The sequence below is a fragment of the Amphiprion ocellaris genome, chromosome 24, assembly GCF_022539595.1.
Source record: "Amphiprion ocellaris isolate individual 3 ecotype Okinawa chromosome 24, ASM2253959v1, whole genome shotgun sequence".
Taxonomy (NCBI): domain Eukaryota; kingdom Metazoa; phylum Chordata; class Actinopteri; family Pomacentridae; genus Amphiprion; species Amphiprion ocellaris.
Window position 1 is genome coordinate 11,635,037 of NC_072789.1, and position 21,205 is coordinate 11,656,241.

At 38.4% G+C, this 21,205-nt stretch overlaps 2 protein-coding genes across 2 annotated transcripts; one reads left to right on the top strand and one right to left on the bottom strand.

Moving 5' to 3' along the window:
• Nucleotides 1-1,605: 1,605 nt before the first annotated feature.
• Nucleotides 1,606-11,165, bottom strand: LOC111579465 (splicing factor U2AF 35 kDa subunit). The gene is made up of 8 exons (XM_023286759.3): nucleotides 11,071-11,165; nucleotides 9,259-9,346; nucleotides 8,441-8,507; nucleotides 6,279-6,328; nucleotides 5,417-5,515; nucleotides 5,162-5,295; nucleotides 1,961-2,053; nucleotides 1,606-1,874 (listed from the first exon to the last, which is right to left on the bottom strand). The coding sequence occupies exons 1-8, from the start codon at nucleotides 11,112-11,114 to the stop codon at nucleotides 1,766-1,768; spliced, it is 684 nt and encodes a 227-aa protein (XP_023142527.1). The 5' UTR covers nucleotides 11,115-11,165; the 3' UTR covers nucleotides 1,606-1,765.
• A 1,195-nt stretch (nucleotides 11,166-12,360) lies between these two features.
• LOC111579460 (B- and T-lymphocyte attenuator-like) lies at nucleotides 12,361-21,160 on the top strand. Its single transcript, XM_023286755.3, has 6 exons — nucleotides 12,361-12,859; nucleotides 17,774-18,103; nucleotides 18,295-18,336; nucleotides 18,470-18,598; nucleotides 18,689-18,729; nucleotides 18,815-21,160. The coding sequence occupies exons 1-6, from the start codon at nucleotides 12,769-12,771 to the stop codon at nucleotides 19,130-19,132; spliced, it is 951 nt and encodes a 316-aa protein (XP_023142523.2). The 5' UTR covers nucleotides 12,361-12,768; the 3' UTR covers nucleotides 19,133-21,160.
• The last annotated feature ends 45 nt before the right edge of the window (nucleotides 21,161-21,205 follow it).

The window sequence follows — 21,205 nt, forward strand, 5'->3', positions numbered from 1 at the left end:
GTACTCACAGGATTGCTGCTTCATTTCTTCGTTAAGCAGTGTGTTTGGGTGACATCACAATTATTTATCTCATTGTTTTATTGATCTGTAACTTTATTAAATGATGAACAGCAACTCTAATGATTTACAGCCTTTGTGCTTGAGAAATATAACAGTTAATTATTTTCTGTCTGTTTAAGGCTTCTGCTAACAATCTTATTATTTTCTTATCACAGTAATTCCAGTATACAACCCATTAAATGCACAGTTTTGTGATTTTCATGTACTGTAATATTTTATTTTCATATCGATATATTATTTTAAGTTACTGTATTTTTATATCACATTTAAGAGGAGAATATAACTTTTTACTCTTATACAATAATAACAACATTGCTGTCGACGTTGCTCACTCTTTACAGTAAGTATATATATTCATTTGAATGGAGTTCATTCAAAATTAGGAATTTAACTCCATTTTCTCCAGTTTTCCATTTGAGGAGGGCAAAATTTGTGGAATTTAGGGAGAGCTACATCACATGACTATATTTTGAGCAAATCCTATAACATTTACTCTTTGTTCTTAAATTTTGTGGTTTTCCTTGCATAAATGAAGATCTTCTACTGTGAACAGGTGCAAAAAAGGCACAAATTGGGGCATAAAACTTTCCTGGAGGAGAAGAGACAGGCTGCGCATCTTTATTTTATCATGTTTGAATTAGCCTGTTGATGCAGACTGTACAGGCTTGACTTGTGTGACTCATTTTACTGCCACTGTGAAGCACTTTGTGACTTGGAGTGGGAAAAGTGTTCTATCAGACATTATGATTTAACCGATGTAGCTAAGTCCATTATGACAACTGCATTTTAAGTATTTCCATTTTGAGGCCACAATCCAGATGAAGATATGACTTTATACTCCTCTAGAATTAATAACTGAATTGTTGCAGGCTAAACTTCCCAGCTGTAATATTTATCATGTTGAGAATGTTGCCTTTCTGACACATGAAGAGTTCTAACATTAGGATTTGTTGTATTTCTATTATTTATTTATAGTTGTTTGAAAGAAAACAGAAATTGGTTACATTTAACCAGCTGGAAGCTGAGAATTTAGACTTTTTGTATCAAGAATAAGTCACTGATAATACTTAGTGCGAACTTTGCCGATTCTACATTTGTGCCACATGGGTTGTTTTAAACAGATTTTTCTTCCAGCTCTGGTTTCAGGGTGTTCCTTTAGTGCAAATAGTGAAACACCTTTACAGGAAGTGAGGGAAAAACCACAAGGACTGGCTGATCAAGCTTCAGCTCATATTGTGCCAGCAACTGATTAGAAAAACTGAACTGCAGTGCCTGAATTAAGATGCATTTTGAGTGATGCAGTTTTTTGTAGCTGTTGAAAAGCATAACATGACTCAAAGATCTGTCAGTCTTTCAGAGGTATGGCTAACAGTTTAGCCCCAAGTTGGATTATTGACAATTACAAAAACCAACCTGCGCCTATTTTTAGCAGCATCAGCATAAAAAAATATCTCACACTTTGACATTCATCATGATCAGGGTAATAGTCATGTCTTAAGACTCCACGTAATAAAGTGATGTTCATAGAAGCTCATGGTGCCAGTGCAGAGTTACAAATCTGTTTTATTGAGAAAGCGACACAAGCTCGTCTTAAAAAAAGGGAATAAAAGAAACACTTCCAACAATTCACCAAAAAAAAAAGAAAATAACTTCGTCATCACTGCTGGGGTTAACAGGGAGGGGGTTTTGGTGGGTCAGTCCTCCTTCAGAATCGTCCAGAGCGCTCTCGGTCCCTCGACCGCCGCCTCTCGCGGTCCCGTCGTCGATCCCTGGATCGGGAGCGTCGTTCCCTGGAGCGCGAACGGGAGCGGTGCCTGACGGGAAAAAGCAGGAGGCTCGTTTAAAAAGTCAAACCGATTCTCAAGAGAACATCAGTCACCTGAGGTCGAGCAGTTCGCACCTTTTCCTGCGGCGGCCGTACAGCTCCCTTCGAAGTTCTCGTGAAATGGGTTTGAGGTGCATGAAGTTACAGAAGCCCCCTCGGGTGCACTCCCTGCAGGAAGACCACACAGGAAAGGGTTAATAAAACCTGCTGGCCTTGTGTTTGGTGGAGTCGTGCCACTTTGAAAAGTTGGTTCCAAGTTCCACATGCTGAGAAGCATGCCAAGCCACCGAGCAGAACACCTAATCTTTATCTCACTCCATGCTCACTGTGTCCTATCAGTGTCCGAGCAAACAAGCCCAGACCCAATGGAAAATCACGGAGGGACTCATAAAGCAGAGGACAGGAAGGTTCCTCCCAGTGTGCAAGGACAAAGTTTATCTTTGCATTTATCACAAAATACTCGACATAGTGCTCACGCAGCTGGTGCAGTTTCAGAGATTTGCTGAAGGACAAGTTGTCTCAATGAAGCCCAATGGAGCAACACCAATTTACCCCAAGTTCATCCCACAGAGGACAATCTTCCTGTGGTCCTATTATATCTGTTGATGCTTTATTCCCAGCTAAGTGTGTGCAAACTATTTTTCCAGGCTGGATACCCTTGGTAATCCACCTGTACAGTGAACAGGGCAGCTTTGTCCTGGTTCGCCTAGATGCAGGACAAACTTTCCTCCCATCTCACCACCTGCTGCCAACATCACATACTTTCCTCGGTGTTTACCTGATACCCAAACACACACAAGGGTAAAAGACTTCTCAGCGAAATGAATTATTTGGCTTTATGTTAGAGATGTGGTTTTATAGGCACAATTGTTGGAGAGGGCAGCTGCTGAACATATAAATGGTGCAAATAGTCAACATGGAATGCCCTTCTGAATAGTTTAACCCTCTGAAGCCCAAGCTTCTGGGCATTTTCGACTCTTGTTCAAGTTTTCTTCTCTGTGGCCTCATTTTTTCACTGCAGTATAAAGTCCTGCAGCTCTATGGAAACAGCACAACCATGATTAGAAGGAAAGAGAATTCAAAAATGTCTTCTATACAGGACAATGAATTCAAAATGCCACAAATCCTAAATAAAAAAGGCCAAAGTTGAATGAATCTGTTTATTTATTCTACAAAAATATAATAAAAAAACAACAACAACCACCATGATGGAATCAATGGTGCAACATTTTCCCAAGTGCCCATAGGTGGAAAAATGGAGACTCATCTCCCCTCTGCTCTGTGGAAACACCGCCTGCATTTAGCCAAAAAGTGTCTGAATTTTTGTCACGTGACTGTTGGTCACAGCTGAGTCATAACTTTTGTATTTGTTGGCAATTTTTGAAATGTGACAATTATAATAAACTGATTTTGATTAAATATCACAATTTTCTTCGAACAGAACTGTGCCTCACAGATGAGAAGTTCAAGGACAGTTGGAAAGATGAACATCCAGTGAGTCTCAGTGTTTACAGTTTCTGGTTCTGATCATGTTCTTGTAGTAATTTTTTCTAAAGATAGCTTACCTTTAAAAACAAAAAATGTTGCAGTTCAGAGGTTTAAAAGGAAACTTTCTTTTGAATTAAGACAAAAAAAAAATCACTAAACATTTGCTGCTTAAATCAAACTTTCAAACAAGCTAAGATTTGCTGGTTTTCTTTGTTTTGCCATCAGCTGAACAGATCAAGTAAAATAAAAATAAAAGAGCCAGCTTAATGCAAGATGGAGCTGCTCTGCTGGTGACATGTTGCACTTTGTTTTGTTTGTCTTTTGTCTGTTTCTCGACCACCAGCTGTAAACTGTTGAGATGCTAATCGACCCCAAATCAGTAGGTGACCATCGTCCGGTGTCCATACACGGTAACAACATTAAACAGGTCACCTATTTTAAGTCCCTTTGTGTGCATATTGAAAGCAACCTCAGCTAGCACACACAGGTGGCAAGTGTTTGTGCCAGAATCCATCAGCGCCTCCTTTTCCTCAGACGACTCAGGCTTTTTGGTGTCTGCAGAGAAATCATGTTGATCTTCTACTGTGCAACCACTGAATCCATTCTTAGGCACGGGATCACCTGCTGGTTTGGGGCTCTCACAGTCAAATTGAAAACACAGATTCATAACCTGGTGAAGATGGTGAGTAAAATCATGGGTACCCCTGTTCCACTAATGCCACAAGACTTATTTATACAGGCTACCATCAGGCAGGCAAAGAATATTCTTGCTGATCCATCCCATGTCCTGTTCACAGAGTACGAGTTGTTGAATTCAGGCAGGAGGTACAGAGTTCGGCTGTGTAGGCTCAACCGTTAAAAAACTCTTTTATCCCTGTATCAGTCAAGCTCATTAATGAGCGACTAGGTGCAGCTAGCAAAGGGAGGTAATTGGGGATGTGCGACATGTATGTATGGGGGAATGTGTGTATTTTATTTTTGCTCTTATATTATTTTAACTTATTTATTATATGTCATGTATTTATTATGTATTCCTAATAGTATTCAATTCAATTCAATTTTATTTATATAGCGCCAATTACAGTCAAATTGTCTCAAGACGCTTTACAGAACCCATATGCCTGACCCCCAGAGCAAGCCAAAAGGCGACAGTAGCAAGAAAAACACCCTTTTAACAGGGAAAAAAAACCTTGAGCAGAACCTGGCATGTACATGTAGTATGTGTTCTGTTTTACTGTGTTGCAGTGCAGCTCGATTTCTTGCCTTGTCTAAGACAAATTTCTCCCAAGGGAGACAATAGAGTAAACTTAAACTTGAAAAATCTGCTGCTTGGGTGCAAATAAAAAAAGATGTAAATTTTTCACTCTCTCATTTGTGGCAGGAATTGATCATTTATGACATTTTCAGTATAAACTGTTAAAAAGTCCATAAGTTACACAAATATTTACAGTATACACGGCTCTTTCTCATTCATTTGAATGAGAAAGTGTGTCCAAACTTTTGACTGGTAGTGTATGTCTATGGAGATTCTCAGTCACTAATGGTAATCCTAAGAAAGCAGCAGGACTTCTCTTTTTGGCTCTGAAGAAGCCTCTTGGATGAGGTGAAACATTCTCAAGAACCAAAAGGAGCAGTCCAGCTGGTTTTTAACAGAAGCTCTTTGTCTTATAATATATATTCCCCAAGAAGTCAATCTATTATAGATGTTTTATTGCATGTGAACCAGTTTAAGTGAACATGTGAAAGTTTTTTTTCATCAACAAGCAGTTTTAAACCATTGAAACTCACCCCATTTCATACTGGCGGCAGCACGCTTCCCTGAAGTCAGTGACGGGGGAGAGCTCTGCGTGGATCGGCTGGCCGTTGAACCAGCGGTTGTTCAGGTCCATAACTGCTTTCTCTGCATCCTCCTCACGACGAAACTGCACACAAACCAAATGTTAACTTCAATTTTAAAAAAACTCAATACGGCTGCTTTTTTAAATCAGTTACCATCTCACTAAGTTCTTGTAAACACACCGAGATCCTTCCTTAAGAACCAACCTTAACGTAGACATTGCCGACAAGGTGGTCACCTAAGTTATCACACACGTTCATCTCCTCCACCTCTCCATACTTCTCCTCCATCTCCGTGAACACCTCCTGTGTCACAAATAAGAAGAAAACAGTTTAGTGTCCAGTAGGCTATCTTATCTTTTATCTCAGTTCACAGTGAGGACACTACATCGCCAGCCAAGCGTCTGGGTTAAACCTGTCGGAGTTTTAGTAGGATGTTTACAGTCGGTATTAATTGAAGATAATGATTCTATGCTAAAGGTTCAGACTAATTAAACAGGACGTAGTAAATGATACTGTAAATGTGGAGTGATAATAATCTCCACTCTGGTGTAATATACAGTTGAACCTACATCAATATAATTTCCTTCTCTATTCCTGTTCTTTACAGCGGACCATCTCTTAGTCTTTATACTATAAATAGATATTTATATTCTTTCTATGTTTTCATTTTTATGGATTACAGAATATTTTCCTTTTGTGCACCAAGAGCAGTAGAGTTATTTGTAGAGCTTATTAAAGACAATAAAAGCTTTCTGATTATGATATCTGTGCTTTATGTCCCATTTAATAACAGAGACAGAAAAGTTACTCAACCATCCTGTCTCCACAACAACTGGATAACAAAGTATTTATGAGTTTTTGCTCAGAATATTATCTAATGTATTGTCAAAACGTATAAACAAGATCATAATATACTCATATAACGGGAAACATTTTGACAATGGCATGTTACCCCAGTTGCTCATTTCAGCTGCCAAGTTGTACAAAACACAGGAAACGCAGCTGTGACGTCACCTCGTCCGATATGTGGGACAAAACTAAGTAACAAGCACAACAGGTCACTCACCTCAAAGAACTCATCGTAGTGCTCCTGCATTTCCACATCGCTGACAGCACCTGTACAACACCAACAAAAGACGGTCAAGACAACACTGAAAGGTCACCGGTGGTATAAAAGCAGTCTTCAAATGGAGAAAACAAATCTTAACTGTAGCAACATAGCATCTTGCTATTATAGTTACACCCTGTTCATGTCAAAAGGTAAGCAATCTGTCTATTATTGGATGCTATAGAAAGTGTTTTCTCTCTTTCTCTTGGTAATTCAACTTATTTCACAGAAGCAAAGTCAAAACTAGAGCTGACCCCTCTTAGTCTTCTTCTGATTGGTGGAGTGTGAAATGACATTTACCAATGTTTTGGCCTCCTTTACAGAAGTTGTTTGTGTAACTATGTGTACACTGGGTCCTGAAGGGTCATGACAAACAGTTTTAGATGGACTATTCAGCTAATTTATGACAAGCCCCCGACTACTAGATGAGGGAGAATTTATTAAGTTGGAGGTTGCTTCAATGAATCACAAGCAAAAATTGTGTACTCAGTAGTGTGAAACTGCTAAATGTAAAGAACCTGTTAATTTCAGCTTTGAAGGATGTGGGAACAAAAGCTGATCTTTGCACATTACAGCATGACACTGACTCAGGTAGTGGCCAGGAAACTGTGCAAAACAGCATGAGGCCAGTTACTGTAACTCCAGGAAATGATGTGCTGCTTCTGGAGGTCGTGTTTCTACGCTAAAACCAAATTTATGTGGGGAGGTGTGATATTATGAATTAAGTGCAGTCAGTGCTGGAGGGTCCTGCAGATGAAGGGAGAACTTACAGTGTAAACCATCAGCAGACTGGGCAGAGTTTTGAAGGTTATGAAGGTAAATGTTCAAGAGGGAAATGGTCTGAAATACAAAACGTAAGCTTCTGTGATATAAATCCAACCGAATACAGAGCTGGGGAGGAAAAAAAAACGTGATTAGATATTTTTCTGTCTGTAAATTGCGCTGAGTTCCAGCTAATTATGTGACAGACAAAGCTGTAATCACAAGGATTTCAGGTCTAACTGCTTTGATATTTATTGGAGTGAAAACTTGTTGCACCACCTCACTGTTTAGCAGATCATTTAAAAAGATTTTATTCTGGTTTTACACCTGTTTCTATTTTTTTGTAAAAATGTAAGGTTTTATGCTCAACTTCATTCAGCTTAGCTTGAAAAGGTTGTGCTGTTATAATACAGCTTGTCCAAAGAGTTTTAGCTGACTGCAGGTTATATTTGGAAGACAAAAAAACAAAAAGCTCAAACTCACTATAATTCAAAAGTCATTCTGTTTCATGTCTTGCTCTGTTTGTGAATTGATTACATATAAAACTGAATTCAGCATTTTATTCTTCAACTCCACTGCTCTGATGCAACCTTGAAAATCACAACTGTAATTTTCTCATTCATACTGAGGGAGGATCTTTATTGGGCGAAAAGTCATTTCTGAACACAATCAGATGCTGAATGGAAGTGAATGATCAACAGTCGTGTTTCAAAACTGACTTAAAATTGTGAATTGGACTGAGGCGCATGCAACAACACTACAAATAACAACTGAGGTAAGTAAAATGCAAAGAAATGACCAATATAATGCTAAAATAATCCATAGCATCCTGGTATTTTTCTAAGTTTATCACCAAGGTGGACACTAAGTGTGTTGACAATAAAAGACTCAACAGACACATGAAACACTTAATAAATACAATTCTTTCAGAACTCACTGGATGTGTAGTTTGAATACACAATCCACAGAACAAACAGACAAAAACAGCCCTGTGACTCTGACACACCTACCTGTTTGAGAAAGACTGCTTCAGCTCTGCTAGCATGGGCTCAACATTTTTGCCGTACACACCCACAACTTCTGAGTGTTCCTTCACAATCAGAACATTCTGTAAGTACTGTTTGCTTTGGCGTCACTGTTCAGACGCTTGTTTACTGCGCTCAAGGTCACGTGACAGCTTCAGCAACACAAGTGAAAACAAATAGACAGTGGAAGCAGGTGTAGCTGATAAACAGTAAATGGAGATAATGTGTCCCAACCAGGCCTCCGGCTAACAGGGCTGAAGCAGTGCATCGCATTTGTTTTCGTACAAGAGCAGTGTTCAGGAAAGCTGGGTCACTGACACATGTTGAACTTACAGCGAGAGGCGTCGGCCGTCTGTGCACTGTTCTGGGGATTGCGGTAGATGTTCTGAATCAAGATGGTCTGGAGAAAACATAAAAAAGTACCAGGTCAGACTAGATTGTTAAATAACAGTCTAGGTCTTTGCTATTTCTGGTGGCATCAACTTCTAGCTCAGCTTGTGTATACCTCCTGACAATAGTGCAGGCATAGGATCATTTAACATGGGTCTGGGACTCTTATAACACTGTTAATACCACTGGCTGCCTGTACACCTTCAATTCCATTTTAAAATTCTTTTATTTGTGTTTAAATCCTTAAATGGTCTTGCCCCGCCGTACCTCTCTGAACTGCTTTACCCTTATACTCCTGCAAAAAAAAGTGCATGTAGGTGCACTCCACATTTCAAGAGAAGATCACATTTTTAAGCGTAAATACTGCTGTACACCAGTGTCAGAAAAGTTCTACTTTCTACCGCTATAGTACACACAGTAGCTGTTTGTATTGGTTGTAGGGACACCTACACAGCTGAATGATCATCATGCACTAGCACACAAATTTTAACTTACACACTCTAAAAAACGATCTGGAGCACTGTGAAAGGAAAAAAAAAAAACTTTTGAAGAGGTTTCTCATTCTTTCAAAGGAACATTTGTAGCTCTGAGTTCCAAAATCAAACAAATGAGTCCACATCCGAGAGACCTCACAGCTGATAGGCTTCAAGGTTTGTGTCTTGATGAATCAGAGGGCAAAATATTTAGACTGCTGCACCTCAGGAGGGACAGTGGGTCACCAAGTGGTGGTTCAATGTCACACACAATTCTGGGATACTGACCTGGCTGAAGGTTGGTTTGTTGTGCAATCTCGAGCAGCGGTCTCCATGTCTGCAAGCACCGATTTTAAAATAGAAGGAACAATTGACCCTGGAAAAGGAAGAATATTGTCATCTCATGTACTCATGATCTGCCTTTGCTACAATAGTTCTGTAGAGGAATAAGATCGCTAAAATTGTATTTGGGTTTTTTCTGTATCAATGAATCTAACAAAAAGCAAAAAAGCAACAACATCAATTTTATCATGATAATTAAAGATCGTGACTATTTTTTTTTAACTGGTCTTTCTGATTTTTAGGCAAAACTGAGTCTCTATGGTTTACAGAAATAAGTTAAAAATAAACTATGGACAATATTTGTTGATGAGGCAATTTATTGACGGTCTTTCCCAAACATCTGTTGACTTTATACAAACATAAACCATGACACCCGAATATCTTTTAAAACAACCACATATTAGGTCCTGCAAGTACAACAACTACATCTACTAGAGCTGCATTACTGAAAGAATAATGCACACATTATTCTTTCAGTAATGTGTGCAATAGCCACATCTAAGCAGGCACACTAAGTTAAACATATCATGCTGTGATGACCAGTGATCAACTGTTTTCTTCCTGGTTGATACAGAAAGGACTTGAAAGGTTTTCAATTGGTCTTCAAGAGAAGTCAAAAAGAGCATAAAGTAGTCTAACTGAAGGGTTCTGAGATACACCGAGTGTTTATACAGTTTTACTTTGAGGACTCAGACTTATATGCAGGCTCTGCATATGCAAGGGAAAATGGGAAAGTACATGAGAGAAACACTGAAAAGGAAGATTTGATTTCAAAAACTAACAAAACGTCAGTTGTATGGAAAAACCACAGCTACAGAAAGGATGCTGCTGACTAAAAGCAGGTAGTGTATTGGCATATTCTTGCAGCTAATTTGTTTGATCATTTAACTCAGCACCACAATGCTATGTATAATGAGTGCCATGCCAGATCTGAATGTACACATTAAATAGCTTTTTTTTTTTTTTTTTTTTTAATTCTGTGCATGTAATCCCTTTTTTAAAATAAAAAAATCACCTCGATCACTCTTGGATGATCATATTGTGCAGCCCCAGTATGCAGCACGATAATCAATTACATATTGTCTGTAAGCTAAATTACCACGCTACCACATTGTGGTATGTCCTATTCTCGTAAAACCTCAGCTTCAGTGAGTGAGATGATGTTTACATGACTCTACTTTCTCATCTGAATCACTGTTTGTGTTGTTTTGAGGCAACGCTTTCCTGAAGACCACTTCTTGTAGAAAAAAACCCCAGCATCAGCAGTCCTGCTCCAAATAATGGTTACTTCATAGCAATAAAAGTGCAATCCGCAAATAGCAACGCTTGTGCTTTTTAAACTACTATCAGTGTTTTGGCCATAAAGTGAAACAAACACAACAACCCGCCCAAGCAGAGCAGCTACTGTGCTAACAAGCTTGCAAACTTACAAGGCTACACGACAACTAACTATTTCCCAAACAACAATGTATGCGTCCAATGCTGAAGTGTGTACAAAGAAAATTAATGAAGCTTTTATGGGATAAACCATTTTGGCGCAAACACCTCCCTGTAGCTGCTGTTTAGCCCACAAGTTTCATTCAATGCGTTAGCTGCCCGTTAGCTTCCTGTTGCTAATGTAAGCTTGACTGGGGCATTTAGAAGCGCTGCTGCTACAAACTGAGCGCCGAAGACTCTAAATAAGAAGCGCTGCTATCGTACTTTGCATAAAACTCATTGCTTAGACTACATTAACGACAAATAGTGAATAAAACTTACTTGTCTTTCTCTGTGCCGAAAATGGATGCCAGGTACTCCGCCATCTTCGGCTCGTCGGAAACGTTTTCTTACGTCATTACGTAAAGCGAAGGAGTTTGCGCAGTAGTGACCGGGAAGATTTGCAATGAGGCTGACTGCCTTGAAGCTGCGCTGTTGTTCCAGAAAAATACCTTTAAAAAAAGACTCTCCGTTTCAGAAAACAATTTAATGTACTGTAGTCATTACTCGAATAGCCCCCACAATGATTCCGTTTTTCCTAGCAATTCTTCATTCACATTAAAAAAAAATTATAAAATGCTTTACATTAAATAATACGAATAAAGTAACAAGAACCATTAAGTAAGATGTTTTTAAAAATGTCATTTTATATAGATTTTTATTGAATTTATTTCACTTTGAATATTTTTGAAATACACATAAATATCAATAAAATTACAAAAATTAATCACAAATTTACACATCTAATGTAAAACAAAATTAAAACTTAAATATTTTTTTAAGCAAACTTTTTTCACCAAAAAAAATCCCACAAATATTCCCTTATTATTTGATGAATGAAACTCAAATTCAGATTTAATAATGTAAATATATTTTTAAAATCAGACAGAATTACAAGAAAATATGTATTGGTTCTGTGTTCATGTGAAATAAAGGCATATATATATATATATATATATATATATATATATATATATATACACACACACACACTCCAGATGCTAGAATATTACGCCTTTTTTTAAAAAAAATTACATTGTTTACAGTGTGACCAAATATGCTTTAGGGTTTTAGAAAATCACGGATATACACAAGTCCATTAAACGTTAAAAACAATCAACATAATAGCAAAATAAACTCTAAAACTTACTATTAGCCAGTGAAGGGCAGCAAGGGTCTCTGTTATGCTGTCTCTTCTTTTAGTACATGTTAAAGTTTACAAAAACTCATAATATGGTGCAGACTCAGGTCATCTATAGGATCAAAAATTGCTAAAAGTTGCAGAAATAAGCAGGAGTACAGCTCAGATGTATATCTGTTGTCCGGGTTTTTTATGCTTTAGAAAACTGGTCGAGGCCTCCTGTAAAACCTGAATGACAGTTCAGCAGCCCACAAGCTGATGGTGTTGCCTGATAACTACCAACCGCATGCACACATCAATACAGCGGGCACTAAGGTTCAAGAGGCCATCATCTCCACGGCAGTGCTGCGTGTCCTCCACTGAAACCACCAGTGCTCTGCACACACTTGCAGGAAGGCAGCCAGCGGAGATTAAAGGAAGGGAGAGAGGAGAGGAAGTCAGCTTAGAGAGGGCAAACCACAGACGCTGCCAAGAAGTGATGAAGAGGGAGTCAAGGTGCTCAGACTGAGAAGAAACAAACGACACACAACACTCGGAAATGAAGAGAGAGTGTGAGAGGTTGTAGCGCTGCAGGGGGGTCATGTGGGAAGCCCCTGTTTTGAGATGGTACATTTACTTGAATGTGCAAGATTTGCAGAAGCGAGACCACCCACCGACTCAGGCTCACCTCCAGTAAATTCACCGACACCCTTGCTTTAAGGAAGACACTGAGCAGAGAGTAGAAAGAGGAAGCAGCTTGCTGTCGAGCAGCTCCGATCTCGGCGTTTCTCTATTTCATTAAACCAAATAATGATGTGCTTGGTGGAGCGTTTCTCACTCGGTCTGGCTGCGACTGGAAGATGATTGTTTCCACCATGAGGCCAAATCAGAGCCGGACCGTCCTGCATGCGTCTATCTTGGTGGTGCTGCTTCTGACCTCAAACGTTGACAGTAGGTTCATTTTTTTGTACATTTTGTTGCTTTGGTATTTATGGCGTGTTTCACTTCTTCCCAGCTGTTTGTGACCACAGTCTAAAGAATCTGGTTAAGGGTGGATGTCTGATTTATGGAAAGGTCAAGAAGTTCAAAGTGCATTTAGATTTATACAATTCATACAATTTTTTTGAGTTTAAATCACTTCCAACAAAGTAATCGACACAGTTCGGTATAAAACTCATATCAAAGTAGGTTGTTCCTGTTTGTGATTCTGCCTCGAGAATATCGTAAAAACGGCACAAGTTTTCTTCGAAAGTGTGTAAATCTTTACCACAAATACCTGCTGAACTGAAAATTGTTTAAAAAAAAAAAGTTTCCAATGTTAATGATGCTACTTCCAGTTATTTTTTCCCCAGATGGAGGGTGTTTTTCATGCATGTGGGAGTGTGATGGAAACAGTTAGCAGTCAGAGATTTTATACAAATGCAAAATAGGGAAAAATATTTGAAAAAACAAGGCTCAAAGAACATTTTTTCACTTTTACTCATTATCTCTATGATTCGCCTACCTCATGTTACTTGTTTTTTTTGTTGTTGGCTTCAACTAGGAAGGTTTGTGTAATTTCCTGATTGCAGTTTGATGTTTTTCCTTAGAAACAACTGATCAGATTATTCGGAAAAGTTAGAAAAGCTGCATGTGAATGGCGCTTTTTACAGCTAAAATACACAGTGTCATCAACGTATACGGTATATAAAATCAGGGTATTTCCTGGCTCAAAATGGATGTTTGGGGTGTGACCATGCAAGACAGTAAGCAGGATCAGTCCATTATGTGACAGAAATCTGTGCATTTTACTGTTATTGTTCACCATTTCATAAACAAAAATGACTGTTACGGTTTAGTAAATGAAACCCCAATCAGCGTGCATCAACGACTGCAGATGGAATTTAAACCCTTTGGTGCGTAGTGTGGGTCAGGAGATACTCATTTTCCATTGGATTTGGGTCACTTTTGACCCATGTTGCGCATCAAAGGGTTAAGCAAATAGTTAAACCGAACCCAAAACTAAACCACTGCGAAACAGAAGTGATGCGTGCAAGTTCCAATTAAAGCAAACAGTGGCTACTCTGGAAAAATGTCACAGCACAAGTTGCTCTTTGCACAACCTCACATTAACAAACAGACCGTCTGAAATGCCAGTGTGAAGGTCAAGAAAACTGTAAAATTAAACTGTTGGTGAAATGACACCAGAATAAATCCAATAACGTTTGATATGTTTAACATGGACATGATTTGGACCAAAACAGAGATCGACTGCAGGTTCATTTAGGCAAATAATGACTGAAAAGATGAGTATTGTTCTCAAGAAGTTTGTCCGGAGATGGATTTTTTAAAGAAGTATAACAAGAACCGCAAAAACAGATTGTTTTCATTGTCAATTTATTTTCTCCATGATTTGATCAGTTGTTTGGTCTGTAAAATGTCACAGGTTAGTGATAAACAGTGTTTCCCAAATGTCAACGAATGTCTTGTGTGTATTTAGATTACTATCATAGAGGAGGAAGAAAACGTGAATCTTAGAAGCCTGACTCTTTTTTCTTTAAAAAAGTATTCACACTGATTAATCAATTAATTTAATAGTTGACGGTTAGGTGACTAATCAAATATTCAGTGCAGCTCTATTGCCAGTAAGGACAACAAAGCAGCACCTGAAAATGATCATCTGTGAAGACAGGTTTATGTATGACTGGTCTCATGTATTCACAGGAGGATCAAATCTGTCACCAAAATAAAGTCAGACATAGAAATGTATATAAAAAAAATCTTTAAAAGTTAGGAAAAAAATAAAGGCACAGAATCCCACTAATGAACCTACTTTTGTTGCACATTGGGGTCTTTACTTTCAATGTAGTTTGTTTTTATTTACATCCAATCAAACACCTTGTACATTTGTTGTAAAATCATACTATTTTGAATCATTTAGTGATACTGGACTGCCTGTATTTAGTTTTGCTGTCTACTGTACATTCTGTAGTTTTCCTGTGCGCTAAACCTTTGGCATCTGACGCCAACCTCAATTAGACTATTTTAATGAAGTTGACTCAAAGCAAAATAAGTTATCATCCCAATATTACTACTGTTTAGGAAACATTTCAGTGCACACTTTTCAACAACAGACATCATGTAATTGTGACTTGATAAAACAATTCATTTTGAAGTTATCCTGCTGTTTTCTATCACATCAAAACCTTCTCAACATACACTATCATTCAAAAGTTTGGGGTCACTCAGACAATTCCATGTTTTCCATGAAAACTCACACTTATATTCATGTGCTAACATAACTGCACGAGGATTTTCTAATCATCACTTAGCCTTTCAACAGGATTAGCTAACACAATGTAGCATTAGAACATAGGAGTGATGGTTGCTGGGAATGTTCCTCTGAACCCCTATGTACAGTGGGAGAAAAAAGTTTTCGGACATCCTTAAAATTTTACACAATCTCAAATATTATCATGAAAAATCTATTTTGTGTTTCAAAAGGTGCATTAGAGAGACACAAATAAATTTAATGTTTACAAGAAAAACTAACAAAACTAATTTCTTATTTTTATGGAACCAACCAACCAATTTTAAGATTTTAATTGCTTTTTAGGATTTGTTTAGTTTTATGGCTGTGAATGTACTAAAGGAAATTGCACTTGAAGAGTGCACCTAAGAGCATTTTTTTAATGCGATATACGTGCAAATGTATGGGATGTCCGAAAACTTTTTTCCACCATTGCAGATATTCCATTAAAAATCAGCCGTTTCCAGCTAGATTTGTCATTTACCGCATTAACAATGTCTGCTTTGTATTTCTGATTCATTTAATGTTATCTTCATCAAACAAAAATGCTTTTCTTTCAAAAATATGAACATTTCTAAGTGACCCCAAACTTTTGAACAGCAGTGTAAGTAAACTATTTTTAAAACTGACTACCTTAAGTGAAAGCTGCAGGATCACAGAGCTGAGAAGAGGTTATTTTCTTCTTTGCTCATGAAAAACTTATATTTTACAGAAGTTGTTCACAGAAAAGCAACACACCAGTCAACATTGGAACCTAGATGTATAACTTGCTAGTTTTTCTTCGCATGTTAACCCTTTGATGCACAAAATGGTTCAAAAGTGACCCAAATCCAATGGAAAATGTGCATCTCCTGACTCACGCTGCGCATCAAAGGGTTACGACTGTGGTATGATCACAATCGCTACAAAATGGACCTTGTTGTGATTTTGTTTCCTTGGCTTTTGTTTACCTCAGTTGCTGTCTCTAAGATTAAGAATCAATGTAACATTAAAGACAATTGGAATAGTTTTTGTACATATGCTTGTGCACTGATGTGCAGGCAAAAAATAAAAGGTTCTACTGAGATTAATTTTTTTCCTTGAGACAGTCTACTCTAGGTGGGGTTCATTCGCAGTTCCTTAAAACGCTGGATGTCATGCAAATTGTGTTTCCACTCATCACAAACTGAAATGTCACCAAGTCCTTTTTTTTTGGCTGTTTAACAACTTTTTATGCTTTCGTTTTGACTATAGACAGCCATATGTCACGTTCACTTTCTTTTTGATCTTTTATATTTTGCTCTTCCTGCCATACACAAAAGAAGTGAGTACACCCCTGTGCTATATCACTAAAACTGACCACATCTCAACAACTGCATTATTTTTAAGTTGACAAGAAGAGTGTTTCCTCTTACAAAAACAGATACAAATTCTTTAAAAAGACTATACTGAAAGTACAGAGCCCAGAGTAGAAAATCGAAGCAACAAAAGTGAATACACCTGTGGTCACTGACACACCAGCGAGAAAATTTGTGATCCTTGAAACAAAACTGAGTCCACCTGTGATTTTCGGTTGGTCTAATTGCATGAATGTGAATACCAGAACATTTTGTGTTGAACCTATGGGCTGAGTCTACCTGCTTGTCTGCATCATGACCCCACATGGGAAAAAATTACCAAAAGAAATGACAAATGTGACTGCTGGTGTTCACAAAGATGAAAAAGGATACAGAGAGACTGGTGACAAACTAAACATCAGTCACCATACAGTTGCAGCAGACATCAGCAGTTCTACAATGAGTCATAATTACACTAATCAGTGCCACAGTCGCTGTCCTTTTAAAATGATGCCACAGACAGTGCAGGGCAGCTTAGGGTTTATCAATGAACATTGGGGTATCTGTGACAGCTCAAAGGATAGTGCATAACATTAGCATCTTTAGGTAACATCCAAGGAAAAAACCCTGTCTTGCTTTTAGACACAAAGCTGCAAGGTGAAACTTAGTTACAGAATATGAAAGGAAGCCTAATGAATAGTAAGAGCACGTTCTTTGGACAAATAAAATTATTTGTCTCATTTGGAGTCTAGTATGTTTGGTGCATAGTCTTGACAGTGAAGCACGGAGGTGGGAGTGTGATGATAGGAGCCTACATGAGTTAAACAGTGATGGAGAGATGACATTCATAGATGATTGTCTATGGATAAACCTAAGTACTGGCTGACAAGATGATTCTTAGTCTGCAGAAGCTCAGCAGAAGAGGAATATTCCAGCATGAGAACCATCCGAATCACAAAATCACGCAAGATTTTCTAGAGAAAAAAAAGTGACAACTATGACCTTTGTTCTCATTTCTGTTATATACTGTTAGTTGCTTTAAAAGTCTAGCTAAGATGTTAAGAAGGTTTACAATCTGTAGTCTCGTATAAGTTTGGCATCCTTTAAGTAACGCAACTCCCGTTCACAATTTTTCTATAAAAATGCTTGTGCAGTACACTATTCTCCTGTCATTAACTGCAATAAAATTCAACTGTTTATTAGTATCAAACAAGGATTAAGTGATTTCTCCATGTGTTTGCTGTCATTTGTCCTGTGCAGGTGGAGACTCTGAAACTGAAGAATGCACCAAAACAATTAAAGTTCGCCGCAACACAGTTTACAAGGCTTTAGTTGGACAAGAACTCAGGATTAACTGCACAGTTGTTTTCTGCAGCAGTTTAAAAACAGTCTCCTGGTATAAATTTGAGAATAAATCTATCCCCATTGATGTCACAAATATCACTCACATTAAAACAGAGTGGAAGATGTTAAACGAGCTAGAAGGGATATCATTTTTGGTCTTCCGAAATATTCTCAGAAGCGACTCAGGTGATTATCAGTGTCGCAGTGGAAGAGATGCGAGTCATATCATCAATGTTACTGTCTATGGTGAGTGTGATTTAATACTGACCCATGAAACCTGTGTTCACAATATACAGCTGACATTTTTAACAGCTACTAAATTCTAAATGAACTAAATCATTGCTACATTTTGAAATATAAAACACCTCCAAGATGAAATTCCACTTACTTTCACTGTTTGCGTTGTTAAGACTTCAAACTGCTGTGTTCTTTTACAGGTGATAATGAGACCACCAGTGTTACACCAAAGGAAAACAATAGTAAGAACAGTTAAATTATATTTTATAGTAATACTGCTACTCCACATGTTTTCCTTGCCCTCCCTTTCATTTCAATCATATAACATTTGTTTTGTTTTGCATTGATATTGAGTCAGACTTTCTCTTCTTCTAGCAGACAACCTGAATCATAATGTTGACTTCTCAGAAAACTTATTGATCTATGTGTACTCGGCTGCTGGGATTGCCACGCTCGTCATCATAGTGATAATTGTATCTGTCATATCAATGCGAGGGTGTAAAGGTAAATGTGTTCAGATTTCTCTTCACCATGATATACCATGATGTATTAAAGCTGCAGGAACTAACTTCCCCAAAAATGTTCATCTCGCAGGAAATTCACAGAAGAAATCAGAGCAACAAACTGACAATCAGGTAAGACTGCAAGCTTATATCCACCTTATGCCATTTTCATTCCTTCAGTGATTTTATCTTTAAATACCCTTTTGGATTCTTGCAGTACATGGCGATCCCGATGGCCCAGCAACCATTCCCACCTGCCACCCTCCAGCCCTCGCCAAGAGGAAGTCCCGCTGTGCCGCCGTCTCGGAGGTCTACCAGGAGAAAGAGGCCCACTGAGCCGCCGTCAGCCAGAGACGGTGCACAGGTTTGTGGCCAGGAGTCAGAGGACAGAGAGAGACAGAGAAACACAGCTGAGGAGGAGAGCTCTTCTGTTGTCTATGCTGCCCTCGACCACCAGCTGCCACCGAGGGCAGCCCCTCGAACACGGCGGCTGGTGGAGGAAAGTTCAGAATATGCAGCCATCCGTGTGGCATAAGGACCAGCTGGACTAAATCACACTAGAAGATGACTGATTTAAAACTGGCTTACACCTGCTTCAAGAGGACAAATACAAGGAGATGCAATGATCCTCTCACTGTGAGGAGTATGGATACAGAAAACTCATAATTTCATTTACATTTTTTAAAAAAAACTGCCCTTTTATCACGGCCAACCATCCACCCAAGTCCACCTGAGACATCAAAGATTGTTTCTATAATGTAAATGGCACGTTAGCACACATGCACTGTTGATTTGTAGAATACATGACCTCCTGGTACACTGCAATGCAAACCACCACTGCGTCGGTGCAGAGTGGTTTCCGCTTCAGTGTGTCGTGTAAAATGGCACATGCTAACTGGAATCAACAACAGAATGCAACCTGTATCAACAACACTGCCAACAGCGCAGACTAATAAACACGTTTTTCACATGCAGGGTTTTTGGTGCTCCCCAGGAAGAAGTTTAGTCCAGCCTCAAAGCAAAATCACCAGCGCCTGAATGATAAAACCTGAGAACAATACCTGTTTTGGTAATTAGGGTTTCATCAACTCAAGCATACTTGTTCACAAAATGTCCAGAAACAACAGGAAAATACATAGATGTCTGTCAGAAAGACTAATAGAGTCGTTGATTTTACAGCATGCCGACTGTTATCTCCTAAAGGCCCATTCTGAGCCAGGACAAACTTTCAACTTCCCTTAATGTTAACCCGTTGATGCCCAACATGGGTCAAAAGTGACCCAAATCCAATGGAAAATGGGTATCTCCCGACCCTCACTGTGCATCAAAGGGATATGCAGGACTTGCTAAAATGCAAGAATCAGTTCACCCTCGTCAGTGGCTTTTCATGCGAATACATTTGAATAATGCAAAAATAAATAGGCTACAGTTAGCATGTAGCAAGCAACAGCTAGAAAACAGCTAGGCACGTCAGTAGCTTGCAAGATTTCCTGGTTGGCTCCTCAAACTGTAATAATTAGTTTTATTTTACTTGATTTATCAACAAATATAACTAAAGCTTAATTATGTTTTTTGAGGATGTTAGCTGTTCAGTTGCAGCTGCATCAGTCAGAGCAGCTTCAATATAGAAGCTGCCAAAAAGCATTTTACATGTTGAAGGAGAAGTCTGCTGATATTTTCCATTTTGTGTCATTGACAAATACAATGAACACACAAACAACAATGATCTGACTCGACTAACAAACACTGTCTGCGCTGTAAAACTTCACATCTCTCACTTCTCTGTGCATTAGAGCTTCAGCGTTGCTACTAAACTATTAAACTCATGTGAATCAGCCAAGATGAAATGTTTCTTCATTAGCAGGAACTTAAATTAATCCCCCATATACAAATCCTGCTGCCACAAATGACCACGAGAGCACCAAATACTGTGTATGAATCCGCTACCCAACAAATGTGCTTTTTCCTCATGTTTGAGTAATGTTTGCTAAAAAATGAAGGCTCCCCAGTTTTTCTAGGAAATTTCTTACTATATATTATGTAGCCATTTAATTGTGAGCAGTTATGAGAGATTTACATCTTCGGGAAAGCAGTGAGAAATAGACAAATGCTGCATTTTGGTATTTTCATTGAACTGGTTCATGTAAATTTGACTTTTCCTCTTAGACACAGATGGGAAAGGAACTGAAATCAAGCTACACAGTCGTCACACCGGTAATGAGACACCCTCTCTTACCAAACTAAACGTATTTTTATGGATTCTTCTGTTTTGCGATGTTGAATGTTTTGCTTAATGCACTCGTTGTAGGTTAAAACTGTGATGTTGTACATCCATGACTTGAATTTACTCTTCAGCAGCATCACATGTGGTGACTGTAATGGTTTCATCCTGCACCTAATCAGCTACTGACTCATTTTCTGCCACTATGACAGATTACTGAGCTTTTGTAATTACTGATTGTGATTCTTTGACAAATCAAGAATGTAATTTAATCATTTTGTGCAATCGAATGATGTAATGTACATTTGTTTTAAAATAAGAATATATAACGCCATCACTGCCTCGCTGTCGCACTGTTTTCATTTTCAAACCACTAAAGCAAAAATG

What these genes read in the sequence shown, in the direction of transcription:
- LOC111579465 (XM_023286759.3), bottom strand. Translation starts at nt 11,114, where the DNA reads ATGGCGGAGTACCTGGCATCCATTTTCGGCACAGAGAAAGACAA. An exon ending in GACGGCCGACGCCTCTCGCT is followed by an intron (nt 6,329 to 8,440) that starts GTAAGTTCAACA and finishes GGTGTTGTACAG; the next exon opens with GTGCTGTCAGCGATGTGGAA. An exon ending in TACGGCCGCCGCAGGAAAAG is followed by an intron (nt 1,875 to 1,960) that starts GTGCGAACTGCT and finishes TTTTCCCGTCAG; the next exon opens with GCACCGCTCCCGTTCGCGCT.
- LOC111579460 (XM_023286755.3), top strand. Translation starts at nt 12,769, where the DNA reads ATGATTGTTTCCACCATGAGGCCAAATCAGAGCCGGACCGTCCTGCAT. An exon ending in TACACCAAAGGAAAACAATA is followed by an intron (nt 18,337 to 18,469) that starts GTAAGAACAGTT and finishes CTCTTCTTCTAG; the next exon opens with CAGACAACCTGAATCATAAT. An exon ending in ATCAATGCGAGGGTGTAAAG is followed by an intron (nt 18,599 to 18,688) that starts GTAAATGTGTTC and finishes TTCATCTCGCAG; the next exon opens with GAAATTCACAGAAGAAATCA.